The 17334-nt window shown below is 46.4% G+C and overlaps 1 protein-coding gene across 7 annotated transcripts in view; it reads left to right on the top strand.

Moving 5' to 3' along the window:
* FAM234B (family with sequence similarity 234 member B) overlaps positions 1–17334 on the top strand; it is a 40284-nt gene that overhangs the window by 17788 nt on the left and 5162 nt on the right. For all 7 annotated transcript variants that reach the window (XR_015164237.1, XR_015164238.1, XM_086401940.1 and 4 more), the window contains 8 exons: positions 1726–1914; positions 3492–3622; positions 8101–8248; positions 8575–8716; positions 10469–10612; positions 10756–10837; positions 12358–12513; positions 15517–15634. Coding sequence is in view for 5 of the 7 variants with exons in the window: in XM_086401940.1 (XP_086258066.1) it covers positions 1726–1914; positions 3492–3622; positions 8101–8248; positions 8575–8716; positions 10469–10612; positions 10756–10837; positions 12358–12513; positions 15517–15634 (1110 nt within the window). In the remaining 2 variants the exon portion in view is untranslated. The remainder of the gene's footprint in view (positions 1–1725; positions 1915–3491; positions 3623–8100; positions 8249–8574; positions 8717–10468; positions 10613–10755; positions 10838–12357; positions 12514–15516; positions 15635–17334) is intronic.

Raw genomic sequence — 17334 nt, 5'->3', positions numbered from 1 at the left:
TAAGTCAGACTAATGTTATTATCCCTATTTGCAGATGGGGAAAACTGAGGCATAGTGAGGTGAAGGAGCTTGCCTGAAGCCCCACAGCTGGCAGTGGTAGAACTGGGATCCAAATTGTACAGCCTGGAGATTCTGGGGAGTTCATGACCTTGACCCTTATGTCAGACTGCTGTGCGTGTAACCCCAGCCAGTGGGTTCAAAGATCTGTGCCACTGGATGTGAGGAGGACTGCGTTTCTTATATGACCTGCTGTGCTCCTTACATAGAGCTGCACTGGTTCTGTTGAGCTAACAAGGAGAGTGGTCTCTGCTTCAAGGAGTCGTGGTCTGGTAGAGAAGGGCTTACCCATCACCACCCAGAAAAAGATGAGTCACAGTTGATGTGGAGTTGGTAGGGACGTGAAGAGGGAAGGACAGCCAAGTCTGTTAATGAGAGAATCTCTGGGAAGTCTGGGAGATAACATGTATTGCCACAATTTACCATGTAAATTGCTGCTTCTAGCAACAAGTTCTGAAAGAGTGAGCCAGTTTGTTACCTGCTTTTAGCTTGTTTGTTTATTTCAATTTTTTGACCACATTATGTGGCATGTGGGATCTTCGTTCCCTAACCAGGCATTGAACCCGTGTCCTCTGCAGTGGAAGCTTGAAGTCTTAACCACTCCACGCCCCCAGTAAGTCCCCTTGGTTGTATATAATTAACAGTTTCAAGGACTAGGTACAGTGAAGCTGTAAAACTTACATGTCCAGTCCTTATTAGCTGTTGCTAGAAATGGGGAAGTGAGTTGGGCCGTCTGCCCGTCCTGAAAGTGAATGTGAAACTGGCAAGAGAGAACACGATGCTTCTGATAGGGTTGCTGCCTAACGGAGAGGATTGTTTGTTAAAGAAGTGAGCTGCATTTATCCTTTATCAGCTGTCCTTGGACCTCAGTACTAAGTTTGCCCAAGTATTCTTGCCTGCTGGGACCAGATCAGCTGAGTCCATGGAACTCTAGACCAGGGGACCTCCTGATATCATCGCTATGTGTCATCTCCGGTTTAGTTTTAAAAAAGATTTTTTTCTGCTCTCAGCATTTGCTAGCAGTGATTACAATTCAGGCACTTTGCTCCCTTCTCTCCACATATTCTACATTGGTCTTAATTTTCGTGTTTTTTGGCCACACCATGCAGCATGTGGGATCTTAGTTGACCAACCAGGGATCGAACCTGCACCACCTGCATTGAAAGTTCGGAGTCTTAACCACTGGGGCACAAGGGAAGTCCCTCGATCAGTCTTGAATTTTTGAGCATAACCTTGCCTTCTGGGTTTTTTGTTTGTTTTGTTTCCAACCACTCCTTTTTCATGTTCTTGATTTTGCTCCTTTTATTCAGAAAGCAGTTGGCTGCTTTTTGTGCCAGGTGCTTTGCAAAGCACTGAGGATGCAAAAATGAATATGACAGGCTTTAGCCTTAAGGATACCCCTGCTTAGCAGGACCAAGGTGACAGACATGTCAATAGACATGTTGTGAGAGTGAAGGCGCGCACAGGTCCCTGGAGGAGGTCACGGCAGCTCACCTTACATGAGAGATGTGTTGCACAGATGTGACAGGTGCCCCGTTCGCAGACCTTTTCCCCAGAAATACGGGAGGGAGCTGAGCACACAGGTCCTTTAGGTTTTCTGGTCCCCTGCTCATATCTCCTTCTCATCTCCTTGGCTTCCTCCCTTTGCTGTCTCTTGTGTGCTTTTAGGTGTCTCAAGACCCCCTGCTGTCCTCGTGTGCCTTTCGGGGATGAACGGCAGCACACTGTGGTCTAGTCCCCTCCCCGAGGAAGCCCGAGATATTACCTGTTTGGATCTGACACCAGGGAACATGGCCAAAACTGTCTGCCTGGTGACAGGGACACACAAGATGCTCAGTGCATTCAACGGGACATCAGGTAAAGATCGTTGGCCACGAGAGGGCCCTGGGAGCCCTCGTCTTCGATTAGAACAGTCCGGTAGGGAAGGGACCGTTCCACTCACCCATGGTGGGAGGTCTGATCTCCTGCTCTGGAAGGTGGATATTAAGGGAAATAAGAGAAAGGGTTTAAGTAGAGTATCACATCCATGGTTCAACCTGTTTGGTGATAGGATAGGGCTAAATTGAGTTATCCAAACAGAAACTGCCCCAGGGCTTTCGGTTTTGAAATAATCTCCCTACTGTGTTCTTTGTACAGAAGACAGTGGAGCTTTGTCTCTTTTGTATTTGATATATAAGGGTTCACATGTGAACTTGGGCATTAACCAGTTAAAAATAGGCCAGTGAAAAAACTTAAGGTTTGTGGAGGCGTGTTGGTTTGGCCTCTTCTCATCTTATTGGATTCAGACATATGTGACAAAAGAGATAGAAAAAAGTCAAGTATTATGAAGGCTCCTTACAGAGTCTTATACTTCTGAAAGGTTGTTGTTGAATCACGCGAATACACCGGGATTCTTGGCCCCCGGAGGAGAAGAATTCAATCCGGGGCCAGAGACGAGGCTTGATCACTCAGAGCTTTTGTGTAATAAAGTTTTATTAAAGTATAAAGGAGATAGAGAAAGCTTCTGACATAGGCATCAGAAGGGGGCAGAAAGAGTACCTGCTTGCTAGTGTTAACAATGAAGTTATATAATCCAAAGAATATCTGGAGGTTGTAAAGACCTCATCAGACCTGCTCCCATAATGTACATTTTAAGATAACACGGTCCTCAGGCAAGATACATCCTTGTAAAGACCAGGTCTACTCCCATAATTAACATTTTAAGATAACAGAAGGTTGAATCCAAAGACTGTCCTTAGGCAGGATACATTATTGGTATATAATCCTAAGGAATGTGGAGAAAGAAAAAAAGTTTGTCTTTTCTTCCTCCTTGAGAATTCCAGACCCCTCTCTCCTTGGGGACCCCTAGACTCCCTATCAACCTGCCTAGGAAACGACTCACTTCCAGCGTGCTCTTAACCTTGGACTCAAATAAAGCTGGATAAGTAGCCTCTCTCCTAGATGTAAAGATTGGAGTCTGGGAATGGGGTTCTTCTGAGTGAAAAAAAACATTTTGCATGTGAGTTAACTCCAGAACTGAAGTCATCTTTTATGGTTTCTCTACTCCTCTGAACATGTGCCAGAAGGAGTGGGTTGGGCTTCTGTTTGGCTGTCCTTGGACAGTTCCTTAGTAGTTGGAATCATATTTAACAGATCAATTCCTCCATTCCAGACAAGGGGGCTTTTCTTTCTTGAACAAACTTCATCATGTCCATATTACCTAAAAAACCCAGGTGTTGGGTTATTATATGGGCTTGATAGCCAGATGCTTGCAGATTTCGGTTCACACTCCCTGCCTTTCTCCCCAGCAAGGTACAAACTAAAGAGAAAAATGTGTAGGAGTTTCTGTCTGTTGCTCAGCTCGTGGAGTCTCTTTTCTGGCCTGGGAGCCTAGCATCTGCCTTTTGCAGAGGCAGAAAGCGCTCATTGTGATCAGCATATTGATCCTTCCCCAGGGAAAGCCATGTGGACTTTAAACCCAAACTACTTATCCAATGGGACCCTGGCCGCCCCAGCCGTGGTACTGCCGGACGTGGATGAAGATGGTGTTAGAGACCTCGTGGTTCTGGCTATTGGGGAGTTGCAGGTATGTGCCATGCTCAGTGGTCCTTGTCTCTTACAGGGAAGGCAACTTTGGTCATTTCCTAGTATCATTATTAGAAACGCTGCTTGAAACCGCCTCATTACAAGGGCTTAGCTTTCAGTAAATTCTCTTTGTGAGATCAGGTGAATAAATTGCTGGTATGAACCCATTCACCTGGTTCCATTGACGTGGAGCCAAATAGGTCTGTGTTTGAATTCCCGCTCTACTGCTCTGTGCTCTTGGTAAACCACAGAGCCTGTCCTAGCTCTGGTTACATCGTATGTAAAGTGGGGATGTTATTCTACTTGCAGGATTGTTATGAAAATTAGAACTAACATATTTCAAATGCCTGGAGTGGTGCCTATTTTTCACCAAGAGTATGTATTGTATTGTTGATTTTGCAGTGGAGCTTTGTCTCTTTGTATTCAACATACAAGGGTTGACATGTGAACTTGGGCATTAACCAGTTAAAAATGTGACAGTGAAGAAACTAAGGTTTGTGGAGGCATGTTGGTTTGGCCTCTTATCATCTTATCACATTTGACATAAGTGACAAAAGGAATGGGAATATATTAATATGTTTAACTTTTATTGCAACTATAAATCAGTGAGACAGACTGATAGAAAGTCCATAGGATATATATATACATATATAAAATTGTAAGTGAAACAAGTAATAACAACAGGGACCAGAAAAAAAAAAGAGTTGTTGTTTAGGCTGTGACTGCAGACTGATTCTGGTACAGTAATCCCTAAATTTTGCTCCTCAATTTTTGCTTTGTTGGAATTCCAGCGCCCGGCAACTAGTTATTCTCTGCACAGATAAAATAATAGTATGTTCCCTAAATCACAGGAAGGAATATATTAATGGCCAGAATTGTCTCAGTTTTAAGTTTTTGTTCCTGAAGCTTTTCTTGGAACTTCTGTCAGACTTTCTCTTAGACTTTTTCTTGGACTGTCTAGCCTGAATCTGCCAGAAAAGTCTCATGGACAGAAGAATTGAAGTATTGGCCAAGAATATTTGTGGACAAATGTGTCTATAGGACATTGTGGCTTATTGTAATTTGACTAGACCTCATGATTTTTGTAATGCATACATGGAATGGAGTTATTAGTACAAAATATGCAAGTGAGATTATTTAGAATGGAATTAAATTTGTCAGTACTTTATGGTTTTTTGTCAAGAGTGCCCTACCAGTCACAAGTTTGAGGAGCCGTGTGCTGGTACCTCAGATGATACTTTATGTTCATGAGATGAGAGAAAAGAAGAGAGATCGTGAGGGAAATTTCCCAAAGATGAGTCACTTTTAGGGGTCCTTTCTGTTTGTTTTTCTTCAGTTGGCCAGTTGGTCTCAGAGAAGATTGAACCAAAATGTCTAGAATTCTGCACATAATCTTTTCATTCTGGTCTCTGTGAATAAAGAGACTGGGGAGTCGGGAACATTTTAACAATTCCATTCATCAGGGAGTGAGTCTCAGAAGGTTCATCTGTCAGGGAGTGGGAAGTATGGGGAATTTAGTTTTTGTTTTTTTGTTTTTTTTAAGGAACTGTGGTTGTTAGCAGAAGCACAGCGAAACCTCAGACAGATTTACATGTCCCGAACAAGGTTATAAATCTTGGCCTTGACTCCTCCGTCTGGCTTCTTGCTGGCCAGCAGCAGGGGACAGGACGATGGTTTGGACCTGACTGAGGGGCCCTCCATGTTGAGGAGGCTCTGTTAGAAGGGTTGACTTCTCACCTGGTCCTACTCTGTGCCTGGTTTTTTTTTGGTGGTGGGGGTAAGGGTGTGGATGTGGACCAGTCTCCATTCTGTCTGGAAAGTGATAGGCAGGAGCAGCAAAATCTTGGAGGAGTGGTGGGTTCAGAGCCGTCGCTTTGTCTTCATACTGACCTTTCTGACTTCTGTACCAGCGACAAAGAACCCGAGGAACACGCTTGCTGTCCGCTGTAGACGTGGAAGGGGGAATGAGGCGTGTCAGGTCTTTGACTTCAAGGGGCGGCATTCTTAGATCTGGGCTTAGAGTGAGGCGGCCTTGGGACGTCTGGACCGGCTGGGGTTAGAGAGCGCATCTGGGCTAGCACGTCAAAGGGAGTGGACCTTGGAAGCCATGACATTAACGCTCTCACACTGCGCTGTAGTCACTGATACACTGTTCCAGACACGTGGGCAGCCATACCCTCTGAGTCCTCAGGCTGATGGCAGTAGCACTGATTTGTGACATAGTTTATTTCATTCTTGGTTCACTCGAAAATTCTGTCTTATGGGTGAGAAATCTGCTTTCTCCTAGCTTCCATTCATTGTGCCCACATCAGCCCCGTAGAACACTCTGAATGAATCTAATCCTCTTCTACATGAACGCTCTTTTGCTGGAAGCCTGGTTCCTCTAAAGCCTGCTACTGTCAAGGCTGAAAAAAAAAGAGGAAGTGTTAGTCACTCAGTCGTGTCTGACTCTTTGTGACCCCATGGACTGTAGCCCACCAGGGTCGTCTGTCCGTGGAATTCTTCTGGCAAGGATACTGGAGTGGACAGCCATTCCCTCCTCTAGGGGATCCTTCCTGACCCAGGGATCGAACCTGCATCTTTTGTGTCTCCTACGTTGGCAGGCAAGTTCTTTACTGTCTTAGCCACCAGGGAAGCCTAAATAGCTAGTTTCTCGTACTGTTCCTCATGTAAAATGATCCAGACCCCTTCTTTCTTGATTTCTTTCATTTTTCACTCCACTTTGTCCATATCTCTTTTATGTGGTACCCATAAATGAAAACAGTATTCTGTTTGTAATATAACCAGTTATATGAAATAAACAAATTGTTACTTCTTCTGATATTGACTCCATATATCTATAAATGCAGCCAAAGATGGTGATAGCCTTCCTGCTTTTGTTTATAATCAGTTAAAACACCCATATCTTTCCCATTACTTCTTTCATTCTTTTTTCCTTCCAGTTTTATTGAGATATAGCTGACATAATAGCACTGTATAACTGATACGTAGCACTGTTTAAGGTGTTACAGCAAAATGAATTGACTTACATACATCATGAAATGATGACCACAAGAAATCTAGTGAACATCCGTTATCATACTGATGCAAAATTAAAGAAATAGAAAAAAATTTTCCTTGTGATGAAAACTCTTAGGATTTATTCTCTTAACTTTCATATATGACTTAAACTGTAAATTATATTTATTATGTTGTACATTACATCTCTAGTACTTATTTATCTTATTCCTGGAGTTTGTCAGTTTCGACCACCTTCCTTCAATGCCCCCTCCTCCCATCGCCTGCCTCTAGTAACCATGAATCTGATTTCTTTTTCTAAGAATTTGTATATAATTAACCTGCAATACTATGTTCGTTCCTGGTGTACATCATACTGATTTGATATTTCTATATATTTCAAAATGATCACCACAGTAAGTCTTGTTACCATGAAATATCCATGTCTTTTAATTAACGGGCCAATTTTTTTCTTCCAGATTTTGACCCACCTTCCAGCCTAAGACTTTTTGGAATTTTCAGTTTGTCATACAGCATACTAGCTATCTCTCTCAGCTTTGTGATAAACCTGAATTCTGTTCATTCATGTCTTTGATAAAAGAATGAATAATAGGAGTAAGATAATAGCTGGGTGAGGTGACATTCCACTAAAACTCCCTCTGGGTTGGCGTTGGCCCCTTCTTGGGGTAACCATATCTCTTTATCTTGTCCATAAGTATTCATGACAATAAACTCAGTGAAAAGCTTTACTGAAATCAAGACAGCAATGTAGTCCTTGTATTTCTCAACCAGTGCCTCTATTCCCAAAAGAAAACCCTCTCGTGCAGGGGTTGGCAAACCGTGGCATGCAGGCCAAGTTTGGCCCACTGTTTGTTTTTGTAAATAAAGTTTTATTGTCATGCCTATTCATTCACATATTGTCTATGGCTGCTTTTACACTAGAGTGGTGGAGTAGAGTAGTTGCTGCAGAAATTACCTGGCTGGAAAAACATAAAATGTTTACTGTCTTGCCCTTCCCAGAAAAGGTTTGCTGATCTCTGCTTGAGAGTGAGGTTGATAGTGGCCAGGCCAGACATGTATGTTATAATGGGAGCACTTGGCCTGCACTGATTCTTGTGGGACCAAATATCGCTGGGAATTTATGGGTATAGGGGTGGGTAGTGACTGGTTGGTCCTGTATGTAGCTCTAGGCTAGAGTTCTATTCTTCAGGAGACTGCTCCTCAGCAATAGCTGTACTTTGGAGAAATTGCCCAAATCACCATGCAGGTGCCCCTGGCTTGTATCTAACAAGGGAATGGGGCATTTGTTTCACTTTCTAACTTCCTGGGAAATACAGCAGGGCAGGTGTGGCCTTGGGCTTTTCAACTTTGGGAGGTGTTTCTGACCCCTTAGCTAACGGGAAGGAATGACTGTGGAGACATGACTTGATTCGGTAACAACAGGGTTTCTGTGGACTCAACCCCGGTCTTTCACTTCATCAGCCAGATCTGTGTTTTCTGCTGGTGTCTGGCCGGACAGGGAGCCCCGTGGGCCGACCTGTGAAGTACAACATCGTGGGAGTGGGCAACCTGATTGGCCCTCAGGTTTACATTACCACCAGCGGGGCCGCCTACATCCTGTTTGGCTTTGGTAAGAAGCGAGGCTCATTTTTGCTGCTCTCCCCATGGGTGTGTGGTGAGGTCTCCCTGGGCGATGGGGAGAAAGCCTGGAGTCTCTGACACCAGCCCTCTGTCACCTCCTCTGCCGGGGACCCCCTGCCACAGGGTATTCACTCTGTTGTCCCTGGCCGCCTTCTCCAATGAGAAGACTGCCCAGCATCTGCTTAGCCACCTCCCTACTGGCTCCCTGTGTGAATCCATCCCTCCGCCCAGGCTCTGGGTCTCCCACGCCTGTCCTCCCCCTGGGAAAGTTCTGTTGAGTTCAGCTTCTCCATGTTGGTTCTTCTGTGCTGTTAGGTAATATCCAGGCTGTCGCCCTGCGGGATATTTTCGTTCAGGCCCAAAATCGAGACAGCTTACCACCTTCCCTGCAGATAGAGGAACCTGAGTGGGAGAAGCGGAGATCCGTCAACCTGTCTGAGCTCATTGATGTTTACAGGTGAGCTCATTGATGTTTACAAGGTGGGCAGCCGCCTGGTCCTGCCATGGTGAGACCTGAGCCCACGCATGCCTGGAATCTCGGTGTCTGGAGGGCTGGCAGACACGTGGGCACAGGTTTGGGGATAAAAATGGTGCCTGGCCTTCATGGACCACCTCCCAATCTGGTTGCGGGGAGTTAGAAGTGCTCTTCTCCTGGCGACCTAATGTGTTGATGTCTGTGTGTGGGTGATCACTTTGCATACAGCGGGCAGAGAAGGGTATTTGTTTGCAGTGGGAGTCAGAGCAGGGCAGTTGAGACTGGGGAACCTCAGGTAGGGAAATGGATTTATTTAACAGAACTGCTTGTAAAACTCTGCTGAAGGATCAGCCCTGCTGCATTCCTGAGTTTTTCTCTTAAAGAATCATTGTGGCAGAGGCAAAAATAACAGCCATGAAATCTTTTTTTGTTTTTTGTCCCTCATTTTTTTCCTAACTAAAAGCATGTTATTTGTCATATGCAGTGGATGTTATCCATTTCACCCTGGGCTTGTGTAATAATTATCTTTGTTATTTTTCTACCAGAAGCTTCAGATCGCCTTCTAGCATTTTCTTTGTTGTTTAGTGCTAAGTTGTGTCTGACTCAGTCCTATCCAACTCCTTGAAACCCCATGGACTGTAGCCCACCAGGCTCCTCTGTCCATGGGATTTCCCAGGTAAGAATACTGGAGTGGGTTGCCATTTTCTTCTCCAGGGCATCTTCTCGACCCAGGGGTTGAACCCATGTCTCTTGCATTGCACGTGGGTTTTTCACTGCTGAGCCACTGGGGAAACCCAGCATTTTCTTAGGCAGCATCATATTGTGTCAGTGTATTTGACAGATGTTAAATAGAGTGGTCCTAGTTGTACAAAGGAAGAAATATTGAGCTGGTCAAACAGTTCATTTGAGTTTCCCCTTAAGATCTTACAGAAAAACCCAAATGAACTTTTTGACCAACCCAATAATTTGATGAAGTGTCGAGTGTGAGCTGGTGCTGAAACTCCAATATTCTGGCCCCTTGACAGGAGAAACCAGCTCATTAGAAAAGACCCTGATGCTGGGAGAGATTGAGGGCAGGAGGAGAAGGGGGTGACAGAGAATGAAATGGTTAGATACCATCACTGATTCAGTGGACATGAGTTTGAGCAAACTCCAGGAGATGCTGAAAGACAGGGAAGCCTGGCATGCTGCAATCCATGGGATCACAGAGTCGGATACAACTTAGTGACTGAACAACAACAACGACGAGAGTATGAGCTGTTGTCCAAGCTTAATGACAGTTTCAGGCATCCTGTCCCGACCTCTGGCTCCTTCCCTGTGATTGTTCTCAGCTCTGTTATCTTTCCAGAACATGCAATGTGAGGGGCACTTTTCTTGTCTTTTCCTTCTGAAATTGCGTAAATTTTCTAGGGCTCCTTGATTTCTAAAGAAACCAGGAAAAAGAGATTCAACTGAAACAGCAAGAGTGCCCCTCTTTAAAAAAAAATTTTTTTTTTGGCTACACCATGTAGCATGTGGGATCTCACTCCCCCTCTCAGGGAGTGAACACATGTTGCCTGCATTTTAAGCATGGAGTCTAAACCACTGGACCACCAGGAAAGTCCCAAGACAAGATACTGCTAGGAGACTAATGCAAGGGTCTGTACAGACATCTGGACTTAGAGGATTAGCCAGAATATGTGGGTAGGAATTTCACCCCAGCCTGAGACTTTCGGGGTCTCTCGTTTAACTCAGCGATGGGGTGGAGCTCCTCCAGATGGTGAAGGCGCCGGATTCCAACAGCAGCAACCTCCTGATCACAACCACACAAGGCCTCGTCCTGCTTCGGGGGCAGAACCTCACCCCTTCCTGGGTCTTGGGCCTCCAAGGCCTGCACAGGTTAGTGATGTACTCCTACTCACTCAAAACCGCCTGGAACCATTGCTTGATGTTAATATCTGGAGCTGGTGCAAGGGGAGGAGGGTCCCATTCTCCCCTTCTGGTCCTTCACTTCCCATCACTCACATTGCTCTCACTTGCAGCCAGCCTACTCCGGGGTATTTCACGGATGATGAGACGATAGATTTCCTTCTTCAGATACCGAATGGAGTTGGGATGAAAAAGGTAAAACCTGGGGATGAAGATCAAGTCAGAACATATATCCAGGATGAACTTGGTGTCCAGGCCTGCACTTGGCATCATGAAAGATAGAAAGAACCTGAAAACACGGTCCCTTCCTTCCAAGAACTCCAAGTGTAGCTGCGTGGGTGAAATGAACAGTCACAATGCAGTGCTAACGTCTACAGCAGCAGAAGCTTTTCTCGATGCCCTGCTCCTTGTGTAGCAGTTCCTTGTGGATTCTCAGTGTCCATGTGCTTTCTGAAGTCTCTTGCTGGGGAAAGGCTCGTATCAATAAATGTACCACTTCAGTTTATATACTGAGATTTCAGAGAAGGTGGGCCAGCTGGGGCGGTGGATTGTCATGGAGGACTTCATGAAGGGGGGAAAGGTGATCAGGGCCTGGCAGTTGAATTGCATTTCTAGAAGAGGGGCAGATCCACTCAGGAGCTCCAGAGGCCCTGAGATGGATGGTGGCGTGTATTCCAAGGTCACCAATGTTGTTGTTTGGTTGCTAAGTCGTGTCTGACTCTCTGTGACCCCATGGACTGTAGCCTGCCAGGCTCCTCTATCCATAGGATTTCCCAGTCAAGAATACTGGAGTGGGTAGCCTTGTTTTCCTGTAGGGGGTCTTCCCGACCCAGGGATCAAACCCAAGTCTCCTGTGGCTCCTGCATTGTAGGCAGATTCTTTGCCCGCTCAGTCATCAGGGAAGTCCCTGGGATTTTGGCAAATGAGAAGCTGTTTTGTTCTAGAACTGTGAGATATGAGGGATTTGGGGTGATGAGCAAATATACATGCAGCCAGGAATTTCGAATTCCCCTTAATTATCTTTTGAGAGATACAACTGAGTGAGTTTTCTCTTATTTATTTTTTGCCTGTTCAGAGTTTGCTCTTTTAAATTTGAGGCTCCCCTTGGTCTGAGCTGCACCTGCCAGGATGCACGTGGCAGAGTCAGGGGATAGGATGAGCTGTCACCTGATCGTGTTCTCCTAACTGTGGTTGGCCATGGTCACCAGCAGGAAGGGACAGAGACGAGGCGTTGGTTTTAGCTCCTCCACAGCAGAATAGCTGCTCTGCCCAGGACCTCCCCAAGTACAGAGTAATCGGTGTCACTTCCTGTCTCTGAGCCTCTGTTTCCTCATCTGACGACGAGAGGAGGCCTTGATGATTTATAATGTCCCTTCCCACCGGGAATCCTGCAGTCCTTTGGGCTCCGTCTAGACTTATGGTTGTTGTTGTTCAGTTGCTAAGTCATGTCCGAATCTTTGTGACCCCATGGACTGCAGCACATCAGGACTCCATGTCCCTCTCTGTCTTCCAGAGTTTGCCCAAGTTCATGTCCTTGTCCAGACTCCTGGACCTAGTTACGTAATGCTCCCTGAACACCCCATTGTTTGCATCTGGTTTAAGCTCTGTTAACGTATGTGGTGTTTGCGTGTCTGTGGGTTTTTGTCTGGTTTTGTGTCTGTGCGTTTTGCTGTCTGTCTGAGGATGGGTCGTACTCATCGCCTTCTCTTCTGCAGGTGATGGTGGTGGATGGAGACTCTGGCCTGGTCACGTGGAGTTACAGCATCCCGTGTCACATGAAAGAAACTCCCGCCACGTCAGCAGCCACTGTGGAGCAGAAATCTGTCTTCCTCTTCTGGGCTGAAGGGCTGTCAGCTGCATCGCCCAATCCCGTGAGTGAGCCTAATGTCAGATGGCACCTGCTCTTGAAGCTGACTGGGTCTGGAGGTCTTATTAGACCTGCTGTCTTCCGAGCGGTTGTGGGTAGAGACAGTGGCCTGGATGGGTGGGAAGCCCAGAAGGGAGGGCGTGTGTGTGTGCATGAGGCTGATTCGCTTCACTGTGCAGCAGAAACCATCTCACTGTTGTGAGGAAACCACGTTGTTGTTTCTAGTCGCTAAGTCATCGCTGACTCTCTCCATCGGCTGAAGATGAAGGTTCCCCTGGGGGTTCACGGGAGAGACGTTCTGATGTGCAGAAGGCAGATTTGAGAACAGATTTCTTTTTGATTCAATTACTTACTTAATTTTTGGCTGTGTCGGGTCTTTGTTTCTGTGTGGGCTTTTGTCCAGTTGGAGCGAGTGGGCGCTACTCTCTCGCTGCAGTGGCTCCTCTTCTTGCAGGGCACGGGCTCTAGGCTGTACGGGCTTTAGTAGCTGCAGCACGTGGACTCAGTAGTTGTGGTTCCCGGGCTCGAGAGCACAAATTCAGTAGATGTGGTGCATGGGCTCAGTAGTTACTGCACTCTGGCACGTGGGATCTTCCCAGACTAGGGATCGAACCCACATCTCCTACACTGGCAGGCACATTCTTCACTTCTGAGCCACCAGGGAAGCCCTGAGAACATCTTCAGTACTATCCTGAGGGGCTTTAATGGGGTTGAGGAGATGGGGGTGCTGCCTCTGCCAGGTGCCAGGGGGTTTTGAGTAAGACTCACTCTGATTTAGTTCAGTTAAACCCAAGTTGACCAGCACCTACTGTGTGCCAGGGACCTCAGGGTAGACTGGGGACAGTGCAGCCTTCTGGAGGACGAGCAGATGATCGTGGGTGAGGGGAGCCTGACGGAGGGGGAGTCCTGCATTCATCAGCCATGCACTCTAGAACTTAACCTTTTCTGAGTCTCACGCTCTTTATCCGTTAATGCAGATGCTAATATAGTCCCTCGCTTTAGGATCAGATTTCCATTGATGATTGTCCTAACTTTGAAGTTCCCTGACGGATGACCGTGGACATTCTACTTAACATTTAACTTCCTGGTTTCCTCACTTAATAAAATGAGGGACTCAGACCAGATGACTCTCAAATGTAAGCGTCTACAAATAAGCACAAAACAAAAGCAGGCTACAAATGCTCTAAGGGGATGCAGCTACAAAGTTTAGATGGAAGCACAAAAGGAGGAGGGTCTTCGTTTTGTGGAGGGGGTCGGCGATTAGGGAGCTTTTCCCACAAGAGATGACATCGAGTTGGAGACCTCGTGACAAGTGTTTTAATGTGGAGGTGGCTCTTGAGGATGATGTCCAAGGGGAAATGAAATTGGCCAAGGACAGGTAAAGCCTGTGAAGTGTGAGCTTGTTTCACAGACCTTCTTGGAGCATGGATGTGCAGGCACATAATCATAGGAGGCTGGGAAAGGCTGATTTAGGTTACATGGTGTAAGACCTTGGTTTTCACATGAAGGAGTTTGGGCTCCATTCTGTAGGCAGTGAGGAGGGACTTTCTTTCTTTTTTTTTAAACTTCTAATTTTATATTGGAGTGGCGCTGATATAAATAAATTTAGTATAATATAAAGAGCCCACCTGCTAATGCAGGAGATGCGAGACCCGGGTTCGATCCCTGCTGGAGAAGGGCACAGCAACCCACTCCAGTATTCTTGCTTGGAGAATCCCACGGACAGAGAGGAGCCCTGGCGGACTACAGTCCATGGGGATGCAGAGAGTGGGATTCGACTGAGCAGCTAACACTTTCACTTTCACATAGTTGATTAATGTGTTGGTATCAGGTGTACAACAGAGAGATTCAGTTATATATATACATGTATCTCGTCTTTTTCAAATTCTCTTCCCATTTAGGTTGTTACAGAATGTTGAAGAGTTCCCTGTGCTATACTGTACACCCTTGTTGGTTATCCTTTTTTTTTTTAATAACTTTTTATATTGGCGTATAGCCAGTTACCAGTGTTGTGATAGTTTCAGGTGGACCACAAAGGGACTCTGCCATACATGTTATCCATTTTAAATATGGCAGTGTGTACCTGTCAGTCCCAAACTCCCTAACTATCCCTTCCCCCTAGCCTTCTCCCCTGGTAACTTAGGTGTCTGTGACGTGAATAGGCTATTTTCTTGTCATGTGAGTTGTCCATGGTGTGGGATTCTGGATACGGGAAATCCCTCTTACGCTTTGTGGGTACTGGTGGGAACGGGGTTGTGAGCTTCCCGCCCAAATGACCCCCGCCTGCTGACAGTGGAGGAGCAGGGCTGACAAGGGGAGGCACTGGGTAACCCATTCAGGGGGTTCCTGTGCTCTACAGCCTTGTGTCTGCAGAATATCAACCTTGCATGGAGTCAGATGGTGAAGAAAGTTCCGATGTGCATTGCTTCTGCCTTAGGGGGTCAGGAGACTGACACTGAGATCTTGGGATTTTTGTTTTTGTAATTAATGAGTGTCTGATCCATGTCTTAGTTATTTCAGGAATAGATAAGATTTTTATGATTTTCTTTTTTTTTTTAGCTTGACACTTGCAGTTGGCTTTGCTATCCTGTGAAAGCAGGAGTCTTTGGTTCACCGTGTTTTTATAAGCAGGCTTTCCCTTGACAAAGCCCCTCCTGCTGCCGGGAAAGAACCGTTCCTGATACTCCCAGAGGCACCAGACTGAGGGCGCCATCATTTTCTCTCCTGGGGCATGCCTATTTTCTTTCTTCCTTTCTTTTTCCTATGAGGGAGAAAGCATTTTCCAGCTCTGGTGGTTTGATGAAGTTAGTGTTTAGTCAGTGTTTTGAGATTTGAAATGACATGTCTCTCGTACGTGGAGTTTCTCTCACACACACCTTGGTGTGGGATCTGGTCTTGGCCTCATAAGGCATGAGTAACCCCCACTGTCTCTGCCGTCCTTTCATCTGAGCAACGTTGTACGAGGGAGAGTGGACTGACCTTTGCTCTCCCTGCTTCTCATTGTCAGGATGTCGTCCTGGGAACCGAGCCACCCAGCCTTCACCACCTCTACCTCCTGCATCCCACCTTCCCCTCCATCCTCCTGGATCTGGCCAATGCCACAGGCACTGTGACCGCTTCAGAGGGTAAGTCCCTGGGGGTGATGCAGAGGAGGGGAGGGGAGGTGCTGGCCAGGTGAGGGGGATGAGGGTGTGTGCTGTGGATGAGAGCAGGACTCTAAGTTGTTCAGTTGCTAAGTTGTGTCCAACTCTTTGCGACCCCATGGACTGCAGCACACCAGGCCTCCCTGTCCATCACCAACTCCGAGTTTACTCAAATTCACGCCCACTGAGTCGGTGATGCTCTGCAACCATTTCATCCTCTGCTGCCCTGTTCTTCTACCCTCAATCTTTCCCAGCATCAGGGTCTTTTCCAGTGAGTCGGCTCTTGGCATCAAGTGGTCAAAGTATTAGAGCTTCGGCTTCAGCATCAGTCCTTCCAGTGAATATTGAGGACTGATTTCATTTAGGATTGACTGGTTTGATCTCCTGGTTTGATCTCACTGGTTTGACTCGGTGTGCCCTGAGCGGCTCCCTGCATTGAGCGGCTCCCTGCATTTCCCTTGGTACCATGGTGCCTGGGGCCACTGCCCAAGAGCGCCCTCTGGGGTTGTACCTGACTCACAGGGTGAGGACCCACAGTCCCCAAACATGCTAGAATGCTAGAAGCTATGGGGCAGTGCTATCCCATCCCCAAGGGTTCAGGGAGCTAATGTTTCAGCAGCCGTTTACCAATCATCAGCTGTGGGCCAGGCACTGCGCCCAGTGCTGGGAATACAAATCAGAGTAGTTTCTCAACCCTGTAGGAGCTTAGGAGCCAGAACTCACTGCAAAGGATAAAACAGAGGCAGGATATTTCCTCAGGGCCTTTGTTTAGGCTCAGTGCATGCTCAGTCATGTCCGATTCTTTGCGACCTCATGGACTGTAGCCCTCCAGGCTCCTCTGTCTATGAGATTTGCCAGGGAAGAATACTGGAGTGGGTTAGGCTCAGTAGAGACTTTCTTACTGCACATGCCCAGTGCATGGAAACTGGAGCCAAGAGGAAAAGGGAAGAAAAATCACCTTCAATCTGACCACTCATAACCACTAACATTTGCAAGTGTTCTATTTCATGTTGTTCAGTTGCTGAGTTGTGTCCAACTCTTTGCGACCCCATGGCATACAGCACACCAGGCCTCCCTGTCCATCACCAACTCCCAGAGTTTGCTCAAATTCATGCCCACTGAATCAGTGATGCTATGCAACCATTTCATCCTCTGCTGCCCTCTTCTACCCTCAATCTTTCCCAGCATCAGGGTCTTTTCCAGTGAGTCAGCTCTTGGCATCAGGTGGTCAAAGTATAGGAGCTTCAGCTTCAGCATCAGTCCTTCCAATGAATATTGAGGACTGATTTCATTTAGGATTGATTGGTTTGATCTCCTTGGAGTCCAAGGGACTCTCAAGAGTCTTCTCCAATACAATTGAAAAGCATCAGTTCTTTGGTGTTCAAACCTTCTTTATGGTCCAGTTCTCACATTTCATACGTGACTACTGGAAAAACCATAGCTTTGACAGTGCTGACCTTTGTCAGCAAAGTGATGTCACTGCTTTTTAATACACTGTCTAGGTTTGTCATAGCTTTCCTTCCAAGGAGCAAGGATCTTTTAATTTCATGGCTGCAGTCACTGTCCACAGTAATTTGGGAGCCCAGGAAAATAAAATCTGTCACTGCTTCCACTTTTTCCCCTTCTTTTTGCCATGAAGTGATGGGACCAGATGCCATGATCTTACTTTTTTTAATGTTGGG

This window comes from Bos grunniens, chromosome 5, assembly GCF_055505025.1.
Source record: "Bos grunniens cultivar Pamir isolate PY7600 chromosome 5, Bosgru_T2T1.0, whole genome shotgun sequence".
Classification (NCBI taxonomy): Eukaryota; Metazoa; Chordata; class Mammalia; order Artiodactyla; family Bovidae; genus Bos; species Bos grunniens.
Note: the sequence above shows the minus strand (reverse complement) of the source record. Positions and strands in the feature narration are given on the sequence as shown.